General features: G+C 47.7%; 1 protein-coding gene across 1 annotated transcript; it reads right to left on the bottom strand.

Annotated features, from left to right (window-relative positions):
- Positions 1–1,206: 1,206 nt before the first annotated feature.
- SAP30 (Sin3A associated protein 30) lies at positions 1,207–8,312 on the bottom strand. Its single transcript, XM_075709497.1, has 4 exons — positions 8,004–8,312; positions 6,318–6,440; positions 3,572–3,670; positions 1,207–1,520 (listed from the first exon to the last, which is right to left on the bottom strand). The coding sequence occupies exons 1-4, from the start codon at positions 8,310–8,312 to the stop codon at positions 1,398–1,400; spliced, it is 654 nt and encodes a 217-aa protein (XP_075565612.1). The 3' UTR covers positions 1,207–1,397.
- Between the last annotated feature and the right edge of the window lie 4,970 nt (positions 8,313–13,282).

Here is a 13,282-nt window from a genome sequence, read left to right as displayed (position 1 = left end):
TGGAAATACATAAGATACTACAAGTGAAAGAAATCAGGCCACTGAGAGCTACTGGGAAGGCAGCCAGTTTGAGGTTGGGGTTTATCATCATTCAGTTCTATGCGAGTGTCATGGGTCAAAAAGCATCTTAGTCACAGTGATGCCAGCAAAGTAGTAGTTTTCAAAAAACTCACAAGATTAACATTGAGCAGATTAGACGATAGAAATACTGCTTTCTTATTTTGCCCAAATTAAGAAAAAGCTTTTAAACATCTGATAAGGTTGAGGTGCAACACATGCTAACTGAACCAGCTGAAGCTGTGTCCTCCTCTGCTTTAAGATGAGAGCTCTTCTCTCTCCACCTTTTCTTCAACTTATGTGCAGACCTTAAGGCAGAAAGAAATCATATTCCATATACCACACATTTAGACTTGGCACAACAGTCAAATGACAATACAAGAAGTCATTCATAATATTGTCTTCAGCATTGGACTTTACTAAGATACTCAATTAAAAGCAAAAGTTACCGTAAGTTTTGGTTTGGGTTTGGTTTTTTTTTTTAAACAGGCCTGAGCTAATGCATGCAATGAAAAAGAAACAGCATGCCTATTAGAAGATACCATATTGACCCAGCACAGACTCTGTCTTCCATTCTCCAGTTAAGTTCTTAGTCACATTCTGTGTAGATGAATGGAAAAGTCAGCAGCTAAAGGATTTCTTACCGAGTGGAAGGATTTCTCACAGCACAGTAAGCTGCAGCAGTCTTTTCATCTGTACTTATGGCTTTGAAATTCGAGAGCTGCATTTTTTCCATTTTAATATAGGAGCAGGAAGGCCTCGGTGCTTGGAAGCACACATCCCAGTAATGACAAGATGAATAAACAAATCAGAAAAGCCCCCATCAATTCTTGTTTCCAGAGGGGAAAAAGAAAATGTTATTCAGCCATTTCTGCCCAGCTAACAACTGGAACTGTCATTTAAAGCCTTTTACCTTAGGAAAAAGAACCTATTGCCAAGTCTGCTACAGCTTTTTTTTTTTTTTTTTTTTTTAAAGGCATTGCATCACGAGAACTTGAAGTACATTCATAAATATATCCTTGGCACACTTTAATTGAAAAATATTTTAATATTATTACATAATTAGTCAAAGCTTAACTATTAGGTACAAGTAACTCACTAAATAAGTTACAGACACACCCACTTGAGCAACAATATCAGTGATATTTATTTAAAATACTTTTGCTGAGGAAATTTGTTTCATAAGAGATGGTTTTCAAACAAATCAGCAAGGTTATGAAAAATAAAACAGAGACAAACTCTCTGGAGAGAAAAAAAGTTACAAAGAAAGCTTTTGCATATCAACAAAAACCCTCAGTCTTTTGATTTGCAGCCTGAGTCTCAGTCCCAACCTTTTCCGTCTAATGAACCCCACTATCCATCTTTAGATCTGGTTTGTTCTTGTCGTTCTTCACCGAGTAGATGAAATATGTTAAGGTGTCCTTTTCATTCACTGGAATTGTCCTAAAATGGCAGCCAATTATCTGTGAAGGAAGAATGCAAGGAAATTAAATAACCACTCTTATATGCAGAAACTGGAGATTCAGATTTAAATCAACTACATCGAAAGTTTAAAAGATTGATCAAGAAGCTTAAAAAAAAAAAAAGGAAAAGCTACCTCTCTTCAAAAGTTGTTAATAGTCATAAAAAAGTAAACAGGAACCATTTTACTGAGAACTATGAACTAAATAAAGCAGATTGTACCCTAATTTCCAAAGGAAAAAGCCCAGAAACTTTTCAGGGAAAAAAAAATGAGTTCTCAAAACAAGCATGGGAGTATCATTACATCTGTATAGGTAAAGCTTGACTGTAAAGCAAGTAATGACTATAGAATATCAACAGAGCTACAGCACAGAAATGAGAAGCTATTGCTCATCATTCCCGTGGGCAGGGGGAGCATGTGTCCGTATCAAGTCCTGTATAGAAACATCTAAGTCAATACAAGAATCTTTGAGAATTATAATTGAACACCCAGCTCTTCAAAACAGAGCTATCAATGAAAATTCACCATGCTGTAGCCAGTTCTAGAATCACTTTTGCAATTTCAGAAGTCTTTCCCTTCATCAAAATGAACACCAGCTTTAAAAGAAAGCACTCAAAATATTTTATCTGCCTAAGACTATTCTCTGGCTTTTTGCAGAATACTTTGGTAGATTAAAATTAGCAAGAGGAAGTGAGAAAAATGGGACTGCTCATTTAACTACCACCGGGTATAAGTATAAATGTTTAGCATAATTAGCAAGTTAGAAAGCTTTCTAAACCCCACCCCCAAAAAATTCACAGAGAAACAGTTTGACAGAGTCCTGTAAAGTAGACTTCTAGGTAACAGCTAGAGGAGTGTCTATTGTGCATTAGGACAGGTCACAGGGAATCACATGCACTGTAAACTAAGGAAGTTCTGCAGCTATGGCTCACAAATACCTGCAGGTCAAACAAAGCACGTGACGGCAGCTTTGCCTATTCACATCAAGCAGCATAAGAAGCATAAGCTAGCACAAATATCTCATGAGCTGTACCTAAAGCAGAACCTTAGAAATGCTAGTTTTGCAGAACAAAAACTGCTTGCGCTTTTTCAAATCACAGTCCTGCTAATTCAAGAGCTAGCTGTACCTCAGCTCACATCTAAGAAAACAGAAGACTGATTTTAAATTCTTACTCATAGTGGCAGCAGCACTATTCTTTTATAGCTCAGCCTTGAGATCTCCCACACATTTAAGGACCTTGCCTTTAATCCACACAGATTAAGGGGGAGACCAACAAGATGTCTGCACCGAAGTACAACCGAGTATATCACCGCACAAAAGTGAAAAAATAATTGCTATCTCCCTGTTAAGAGAGGATCACCAGTTCTCCCACGTATTTACATCAGCATGCTGTAACTGCATCTTTGCACTGCAGGATTCCTTTAAAATTACTCTCACATGCAGCAAAGATGCTTGCATCCAGCTGTACTCACATACAGCTTCAGCACTTTTAAAAATACTGATAAGAAAAAACCTAATTTCATAATGTTCTGGTTTTCTGGCAACAGATTCCAGTGGTTTTAATTAGCATAATTATTAATAGAAGCCTGTTTTTCACGTTTCCATACTTTACATACAAAGAAACACCTATGTTTGTATTAACTAGCTTTTTCAAGCAAAGTCTGAACCTTGCTAGAACTTCACTGTCACCTCTCAGTTTCTAGTTCTTTTCAGCAGGACACTCTGGGTGAAGGTGTGACTGATTATAAATCTGTGATTCTATGATATTAAGGGACATGCAGATCATCTTACTGTTCCAACTCCAGACTTCATGTTTTTAAGCAGCACATGCTCCTTTCAGAAGTTAAGAGTCCCTCCTCTGGAAAGAACTTTTACTTCTGATTTACTTGGCTCAGGAGCTGTGTCCAATGAAGGAAGCTAGATAAGCAGTTCCCTTTTGTTCTCCTAAAATCCAGATTACATATGCTCTTTATGCAAGGATCACATTGTATAGAAAACCACATGCCATAGCAAGTTGCATTTTCTATTATGGAACAAACACTCATACGTACTTCAACGAGCTGTGCTTTGTTAAGTCCCGGTCTGGTCTGTAGCTTGAAGTGTCTTTTGTACCTTCGAAGTGTGTTTACTTGTAACTGATATAAATCAACCTAGAAGAAAAGGAGGGAAGGGGGAGGAAAACAATCTAATGTAACTGAAAAGGATTCAGTCATTAATAGTTCACCTCTCAAAAACGTTTTGGAATCTCACAGATACAAAAGCGTAAACCGTCAGCTGAGCAGATCTCATTTTGACAAAAAGCAAACTCCACCCCGCACCTTCCAGTGGAAAGGAAAACAGCTCAGCTCGGTTTAGGGGCATTTTATTTTTACCCCACATGGCTCTGCCTCCCTTTAACTGCGGACAATACTTGGAACTTATTATTGTACTTTAATCAGTTCTGGGTATTTTGTTTGTTCCCCAGTTCAAGCATGATAACACAAAGCCCAGTAACAACTTTCATATAACATCTATGATGATGCTGATTCAAATGAGGCCCCTATATTGTGATTTCGGCCATCAAATTTTACACAAGTTACAAGCAAGACATAGCACATCTGCACCATGAGATAGCACGTATTAGAATCAGGGGAAAAAAATTTAGAGCACAAAGTTTTCTTGGCCTGAGGTGAGGGAAGAAAACAGCTGCTCTTGCTCTTCAAACATACCCCTGCTACGTAAGCACAATGCAGGAGTTATGTGCACGGGCATAGTTGTCCAAAACTATTTTTCAGCGCAAGTTGACAGTTGAGAGAATTGCACAAGGTCCTCCTAGGGATACAAATACACAACTCTAAGCCAGTACTCCCTTGGTTTTGAATCCCATGAACTCTGATCAACAGTCATTTCTCCCAGCAACAGCTTACCCTCCTACCCTCCCTGACAATGTAAGAGAGCTTCATCAGATGACTGAGTGGGAAAGCAAGCTGAATGAGAAATTCTGCTAGATCAGCTGCAATTACAGTAGTATTCTCCAAACTCACTGCATTAAAGATTGGTTAAGGCATTCACTTCTGCTTTAAATTAATTTAGCAGCCTCAACTACAGAATATTTAAACAACAGTGCTGCTGTGTACTTGGTAACCCGGCCAGACTTGATGCAATGCCGCCTTGCATGATAGAGGCTGGGCATCCTTTGGTATTCTGAAGTTTACAGGGCCCAAATTCCACTTCTCAAGTCACAGTGGGGAACCCACACAATAGAGCATCAAGCAGAGGAGTAGCAGCAGCTCTCCACCAAGTCCCAGAAGCTACCAATACTGCAGAAGCCTCCTCCCCTCCCGTAGGAATCACTTTAATAGGTAACGATGGTCATGACTGAGATGGAAACAGAAGGGCCCTACAAGTCTTCAGAAGAGTGGTATTTTTATTTTCCTTAGTAAACTGGATAGCAATTGAAAATAAAGAAGGTCAAGGGCCAACGGGCACCTAAGGCATCCAGTAATCACATGGCATGAACATACTGCCATTGTCCAAACGGCCAGCTGAAGCTTCTCAAAAATACTTCCCAGGCAGTTTTCTTTCCTTCAGTAGTGCCCTTAAAAAAAACAACTTGCTTTCTTGTTCTAGAGATATCCATCGGTTGTGACCTGTTTTGTAATTCTTGCATGAGAAAAGAAAACAGGCTTGCAGGAGAGCTGTGATTACCACTGTGCCAGAGAGCTACCTGAAGTCACAAATGAACATTAGCTTTAGACAGAACTTTCAAAGAAGCAATCCCACGTATTTAACAGACAAACAACACAGCCCAGCATCAAACTACTCCCAATCCCCTAAAATCCTCTTAGCCAAAGCCTTCAGACTGGAGCCACGTGCCTTTAGGCAAGGATTCTTGCACAAAGTTTCATCACTTATGCTGCTATCTGCAGATGCTGACCATAAGGACCCCATTAAATTAACACTTATGGAGCAATTTCTGCAGAGTGTTTAAAAAAACCAACCAAACAAAACCCACTCTTAGAAGGGACCAAGTAGGCATGACAGCCTCTGGTCAAAATTAGCAAACTGAAGAGCACCTGCTAAGCCAGGCTGTAGCAGAAACAATACAGAACACATGTAGGAAAAAGAGCCTTAGGAGCAGTCTCCCACTGTACTATGCAAATGGTTTGAAAGCTGCCGTTCGCTTTTATAATGGGTGAGGTTTCACTGGTCTGCAGTGGAGAAAACAGGTTGGAAAAATCACCATCCTTCTCCACTCCTTTCTAGCACAGCTCCCCAACCATCTTTTCCCCCCAACAAGGAGTAAAACCAAAGAGCTACCATCATCAAACTTCCCTAGTTAGACTACGGCAACAGAATGACTGCAAGAGCCATCTGCAACACATTTAGCACAGAAGGAAAGGATCAGATGGATGGGGCAGTGAAGCATTTATATCCCAAGCCCTATGTGCAATTCCCTTCAAGTTGTCAACTCCTGCAGAAGACAGTTTGCTGATACGTGGCAAAGCACCACGCTGGAGAGGAAGCACTAAGGCGGCGAAAGTTGAAAACAGCAATCTTCTGAGAGAACTAGCAGACACTTAAAAATAATCTAGAGAATCTTCTTCATTCTGCTCTGCACAATTAACACAGAAAATACATGACAAAATTCAGTTAGCTTTTGTTGTATCAAGAACCGAGTGAATGGGGAGCCTTTCCTTTCCCGCATGTGCCAAAAGAAGGAGAGCTGCAAGGGTGGAAAAGCGGTAGCCATGCGGACTCGGTAGTCATTAAGAACAAGCTTAACCAACAATTAAAAAACCCCAACTATGTAGCTACCTCTGGAGTGTCGATGTCTTGCACTGGTGAGTCACCATCATCATCGCTGCCTTTCCTCTTTCTTCTGTTTCTCACACTCTGAATTAAATTTTTGTGGAAGTCGCAAATATACAGATGTCTTGCCTAAAAGAATAATACCGCGTCTTTCAATCAAATCCATGTAAGTACCTCCCAGACTTATGATATAAATGCGTGTACAGAGACAACCCTCCAGCAACCACAGTCACATTGACTGAGTTCAGGAAGCTTTCCTGCTGGATTCTTCTAAATAAAGAATGCGTTATGCTACAGATCACTGCCACCGGCTTGGCCCAGAGGACGCCGAAGTGCTGCAGTCGACTGATTCAGTAGTAACAGGCTGCAGAGACACGCGAGTACAACCCTCCCTCCGGCCGCTCATCGCAACTCGGGAATCGGGAAGCAAACAAACAAAAAGCAAGCTTCCAGTTGTTCTTTGGAGGGCAAAAACCCGGCTCTCGTTTCCCACCGGCTCTTATTTCCCATCTATAGGCCCCCCCTCCTTGTTTTACTTCCACTACCTAGGCAAGGTCAAGCAATATATTTTTTTTTTTTTCCTCCCCCCCCTCCTTTCTTTCTTTTAAAAAAGTTCCCCTTTGTACGGATCTGCACGCTTCGGGAGAACTCCTGGGCGCGTACCAACCCTGATTTCCAGAGTTGCGCGCTTTAATGGCAACGAACGCACGGAGCTGCCTTTAGGGACCGGGCCTGCGGGGCGAGGAGCCCCGGGGCCGGGCCGGGGGGCCGTGGGGGGGTCCCTCGGGGCGCACGAAGCTCCGGCCGAGGCGCGGAGCAGGGTCGCGCCGCCTGCCGCCCCTTTTAATCCGCTTTGCCCCCGCCCCGGCAAACCCTCCCGCGGTACCGGGCAAGGGCAAGCAGCCCGCCGAAACACCCGGCCTTTCCTGCCGCAGAAAGGCCCCCGAAGGCGGCCCGGCGGCCGCCCCCTACGCCGGGGGGGGGGGGTGGGGGGGTCCGCTCCCCCCTGCCCGGCCGCGCCAGCCGCGCTGCGCGGCGCCTGATGGCTGCCGGGCGGAAGATACAGTGGCAAGGGGAGACGTGCAACATTGCAACACGAGGCGGAGCAGCCGAGCGCTGCCCTCGCCAGGAACAGACACAAACTAGCGCGCCGGGAGCCATGCAGGCTCCGCTCCGGGGAGGAGGAGGAGGAGGAGGAGCAGCAGCGCTTCCCGGCCACGCTTCTTCCCCCTCCAGCTACCCGGCGGGAGTGGGGGGGGGACGGGACACACACGCAGCCGGTGCCCCCGGCTCCTGGGGGGCGGGAGGGAAGCCCAGAAGCAGGCAGGAGGAGCGGGCGCTTCCCCCCCGACCCTCTCCCGCAGAGGGAGAGCACTTTCAGGCCGTGCTCCTGCAGCGCCAGCCAAACTCCACCGTGCTACGGGAAACCGCGGGGAAGGGGGAAACGACACTTCCCCGCCGACAAAAAAGAAAAGCAAAAAAAAAAAAAAAAAAAAGCCCTAAACTTTACTAAAAGCCCCCAAAGCAAGCAAGCCATCGGAGCAAGCGGCCCGCGCGGAGCGGGGCCGGGGCCGGACCCTCCGCCGCTGCCCGGCCACGCACCGGCGGGCCCTGCCGGCCGCTTTTGTCTGCTGCCCCGCCGGCGGCGGCGGCGGCCCCGCCTGCGCCCTGCCCGCCGCTCCCCGCACTTACGCTCTTGTCCAGCTCGATCTTCACCTTCTTCTGCGAGATGCTCTTCTGGATCCGCTTGCTGAAGCTGGCGTTGCCGGCGGCGCGGCCGCACCGCTCCCCCTCCTCCCGCAGGCAGCACAGCTGCCCGGCCCCGGGGCCGCCCGCACCCCCGGCGCCCGCCGAGCCCGCGGCGGCGGCCGGAGCCAGCCCCGGCGGCGCTGGCGGCGGCGGCACCTCCACGGCGGAGCCCGCGCCGCTCACCACGGCGGCGGCGGCGGCGGCGGGGTCCGCCCCGCGCTGGGTCACCTCCTCGGGGGCGAAGCCGTTCATGCCCGGCGCCACCGCCGCGGCCGGCGGGAAGCCCGCGGGAGGGCGGCGGGATCCCGCCCCGCACCAAACTTCCCCGGCGAGGCGCCGCGGCCCGGCGGGGCGCTCCCCCGCTCCCTGCCCGCCTCCCCTCAGCGGCGGCAGCGGGACGCAAGCCCGCCCTCGAGGGCGGCCAGCCCGCACGCCGCGGGAAGGGCTCTCCCCGCCGGCTGCCGCTGCCCGAGCCCCGCGGCTACCGGAGCGGCGGCGGCGCCCCGCGGGCCGCCCCACTTCCTCCTTCCCCCCCTGTCATGTGGAGACTCTTCAGCTGTTTCCTATGCAACAACAGCAACCTGCCCGCCGCCCCGCCCCGCCCCGCCGCGCCGCGCATGCCGGCTCCCCCGCCGCGGGGCGCCTCGGGAAATGCAGTCCCGGCCCCCGCCGCCCCCGCCGCGCCGGCCGCCGCGGGGGAACTACAGCTCCCGAGGTGCAGCGCGGCGGCGGCGGCGGCGGGAGCGCGGGCGGGGGGCTCGGCGTGCCGCTCTGCGGCGCTCAGGCCGGCGATGCCGTCCCGCGGTGGCGGCGGGGCAGCCGCTGCTCTTTCCCCTTGCGGCAGCGGCGGCGGCGAAGGGCTGCGCTGCCTTTCCCCCGCCGCCGGCGGGAGGCCGGGCCCGCCGTGCGGGAGCGGCGGCAGCGGCTCAGCCCACTTTTAAAAGGCCCCGTTCCCATCGCCTCCCCCCCCGCCCCGCTGTCGCTCCTCCCCGGCGGCGCGGCCGTTGGGATTTGAAAGGGGCCGTGCGGCCCGGCCCGGCCCGGCGGCGGCGGGGAGGCAAGAGGGGCCGGGGGAGGCCGGGCGGCCCTGAGGGAGCGCGGGGCGGGCGGCGGCCCCTGAGGGGGCAGCGATCGCTGCCGCCGCTGGCACGGCCGAGCGCCCATCACCGAGCGGCAGCCGGGGGAGGTTCAGGCGCCCACGCTTCCTCCTCCCTGCCCTCCGGCTGCGCCTCTCGCTTCGGCATTGACCCGCCCCCCCCCGCTTTTACTTTTTCTAGCTCTAATGTTTCGGTCTAAGCCGCAGGTCTCAGGCTGCTTGTCTAGGATTTTCTACAGTCTTTTAGGGTTTTTTTGTGTGTTTTATTTTTTTCCCCTTCTGTCTTCCGTCTCGGTCTTGTCGCTCGCTGCCGCCTTTCCTTCTCCGCTCTCTCCGTCGGCCATGGCTGGAGAGCGGGTCCCGCCGGCGGGCGGCAGCTCCCGCCGAGCCGAGCCGAGCCGAGCCGCAGCGCAGCCGCCCGCCCTGCCTCCGGACCGAGAACAGGCGCCGCTCGGGCCTTTGTTAACGCTGCTTTTAAAACACGTGTAACCAGGCGTCCGTCTGGCATTCCTTCAGTGAAGATCCTGGAGGACAAAGGCGACCTGCAGGGCGAGTTTCCAGTTTTGTCATTTAAAGGGACTTTGCGTTAATAAAGGTGACTTCAACAACAAAAAAAGACTGAGAATGCGGAACTATATTCGCTAGTCATGAACCAAGACCTTGCTGTGCATACGACTAGCTGAAAGAGATACTGTGAAAATACTTGATAAAAGCAAGTATTTTTAGTTTCCAGACTTTACAAGCCAACTGCGTAAGAGATGTGTTTGCATTAAGCCATTTAACAATTCAGCTGTCGACAGCAGAGCGGCAGAAGCGGCAAGCTTTGACCTACTATTTTTCTTCAGGCGCATTCGAAGCGCTCACAGTGAAGGGTGAGGTTTTGCTTTCCTTTTGAACTGCCGCAAATAGTCCTTTAAATCTCGGAAACGGCATTCGAGCTGACCGTACTCAAAGTGTAATGATTTAATCGCTGAAATATTTGACCGTATCGCTTGCCATGTGCGTTCCACTTGCAGAAGGAGGAGAGGAGTAGCGGGGAGGCCGGTGAATGATTCGAGGAGAGAGAGATCCTGCGTAAGCCAAAGTTCTGCGTGAGCCACGGACGCGATTATAGCGCAGCTTCGTTTTGCGCTGCAGATGGCTCCTTAATCTGATTGCATAACCTGTATTAGAGAATAAGGGTAGGTCCCCCTTCGTGCTCCCCACAGTCGCAGCTGAATGAAGGATACAGGAACTGACGCTAAGCTGAGCATAAAGTAACAGACAACAGTTACCTTGAGGGCACGTTTCAGTGATTAGAGAGGGGAATTGGATAAGAGCTGGAAAAAATACCGAACCCCGTTTTGTTATCAGCCAAGCTGAAGACTACATGGAGTGCCTGGGTTTAATTCCACGCTCTGCTGCTGTATAATGTCAGGCAACAGATGTTTAACTCACTTTTTTGAGTTTCTTGTGATTTCACACTTTCAAAAAATGTAATAATGTTAAAATGAAAACCCCAGTAACAATGATAGCGGGCCTTAAAGACGAACATAGGAAGCACGAGCTGGGAAAAGTGGGACAAGGGTAAGTTCCAGGAATTCTTCAGTGGAAATCTGGGTCATGAATAGCAATTTCTGGACTCTTAGGCTATGTCTTTTCAGGTCCCTTTTATTCCTTCAGATGGATTTGACCTTACTGTGAGCATAAAATACGTCACTCTGGGTCTGGCTCCAGTGATTTGGTACGGTGGAAAGATCACTTGTGCATTTTAAATGCTTCTGATCCTCTTTGTACAGTTTGTGAGCAGTTAAAAGCCTGATTATGTTACCCAGCCATGCTTGCCAATATGTTAATTTATAAGCGGAATTTCAGGTAGAGTAGTATCATAGTTTCATGATTAGATCACGATAAGACAGTAATGGGGCTGAGAAAGACGTTCTGCTTCTGCCGTTAAGATGCTCATTTTCACACCTGTGCCCTGTCCTTCTCTATGCCTGTACAAGCATTTCTATGGCTGCACAGCAAACTGGATTGGGTTTGTCGCTAGACCAGCAACAAGAAAACCAGTGAAGTTTAACCCTGATCTGCTTTACCACTCAGTTGCGTGATGTCCCAGCACACAGGAAGGTCCAGCAGAAGGTCAGGACCGTGTGACTGGTGCAGGGGGATGACCACCTCGTTTGGTATGAACGCCTGCTTACAGTAACAAAGAAATCATGTCACTTTTAATCTTGCATCATATGTGGGATGAAAAAATACAAAGAGCTGCAGCTAGATGGGCTTATCAGGCAGTATGAAGCAGGATGGATTTGCAAACTTTCATGAAGCTTGGGCCCCAGGAAGTAAAAAAAAAAAAAAAATCACTCATCGTAGAGTATGTTGTCTAAAATTATAATTTTATAACATAAACTCTAGTAGTGGTTAGTAGAAGTATTCAGATATAACTAAAGCTTATATAGGGAGAGATTTTAAATAAGCATAAAACCATGCAGTATTGCAACAGTGTACCGATTAGAGTAAAACTTCAAAAATTAAATCAGTTCAAAGGACACGGCAGCTCCAGACCAGCAACTCTGTACATGAGACTTCACTAGCCCTTACGGGCCATGAACACAAGCAGAGCTGAATGATACAGAAGGCAGCCATGCTCTACATCCCTTATGGGTGCCAAAAACACAGCATGGACAACCTATAAGTGGCGTGCAGAAGGAGCAGGAGCTACAGCAACTTGAAATGTGTGCCTGAATTCGCAGCTCCCAGGCTCCGAAGTCAGCGGGACTCGGCGGCCCCTCCTGGCACCGAGGCGGGCCAGGCGCAGGTGGGAGCAGGGCAGCTTGTGCCTCTCTCAGATGCCATATGTCCCAGTTCCTGTTAGCTTTTGACTGATACGTTTTGTAATTTGAGAGAGAAGAATGATTATTGGATGCATCACCTTGGATATATTGCAAGCACACTGCAAACGTATTATTGGTAATTATTTTTGGAAAGGAAATGTGGCTTGTAACTGTATCTATATCTTCACATGATAAGGTTCAAGTCATCAAGGGGATGACTATTCCCTTCCCCAACAGGTACCGTTCTTCTGAAGGCTAAGTGTACGTTAGTGCACTTGTGTGCAGCACCTGAAATTATCCTGTTAGCAAATGGAATAATAAGGAAAACCACTGGTATACAGTTTTCACAGGAAATATACATTTTCTTTGTTTTGGATTGTAACTATGTCAATGAAAAATAGATTCCTTTAAAACACTTCAAAAATTCCGCAAATTCCACCACACGCCGTGATGTTTTTGACAAAAGAGCAACTGGCTGCGATAAAGAACAGTGACAAAATCTCTCCTTCCTTACCAGAAACAAGTCCCATTCTTTTTATTGCGCTCTCCTTTCTCTGATTTTTGAATCTCTGATTTTCCCTTCCCACTCCAGCACCAACTAGCTGTGCTACTGCCTGTTGCTCTGCCTCCAATTTATTGTCCAAATGTGTTAAAGCACAGAGCCCAAAGCACAGGAATATTGGGACTTACCTACAAACTGTGTTTTTTTTTTACTTCTTTATCTGTTTTACACCAGGATAGTTGAAATGTAACTTTAGATAGTTAATTGTGTGACAAAACTTAATCTATATTACTACACATAGAGCTTATTGTATAAGATTCAAGTAATACGGTAAGAAAAAAAAATCATACCTTTAACCAAATTAGTGATATTGGTGCAAAACTCATATTTCCAGGTCTTTGAGTAATCCAGCTGAAGCCACTGTTCCTTTTTTAAGCATTCTGCCTTGTACAGTGGAAACTGAGGGTGTACGAAAGAGTTTATGTAACACAGGCTTTTATTAAAAGATTTAAAGCAGTAAACAAGGTCCAAGAATAAATGTTGTATTTTAAGAATAATCTAGGTGTTACGGGATTAAAACTGATAAGCCTTTGTACTGTAAAAGCTTTAAAGATTTGTAATACATGCCCCTTAACGGTTTGTGCCAATTCACTTCCGCAATAAGCCACTAGTTACAGGAGGCATCAAAGGACCTGCTGTTAGAAGGCTTCATTCTTATGTGCAAAAATACAGAAACATTGGTACAGAAACTTTAGATGTTCTCTGTTCAATGTACGTGACAAATTGTTTGTTGGGGCACTTAAACAAT

Source organism: Pelecanus crispus, chromosome 4, assembly GCF_030463565.1.
Source record: "Pelecanus crispus isolate bPelCri1 chromosome 4, bPelCri1.pri, whole genome shotgun sequence".
Classification (NCBI taxonomy): domain Eukaryota; kingdom Metazoa; phylum Chordata; class Aves; order Pelecaniformes; family Pelecanidae; genus Pelecanus; species Pelecanus crispus.
The sequence above is the reverse complement of the archived record's forward strand: the minus strand, read 5'-3'. Positions and strand labels throughout refer to the sequence as shown.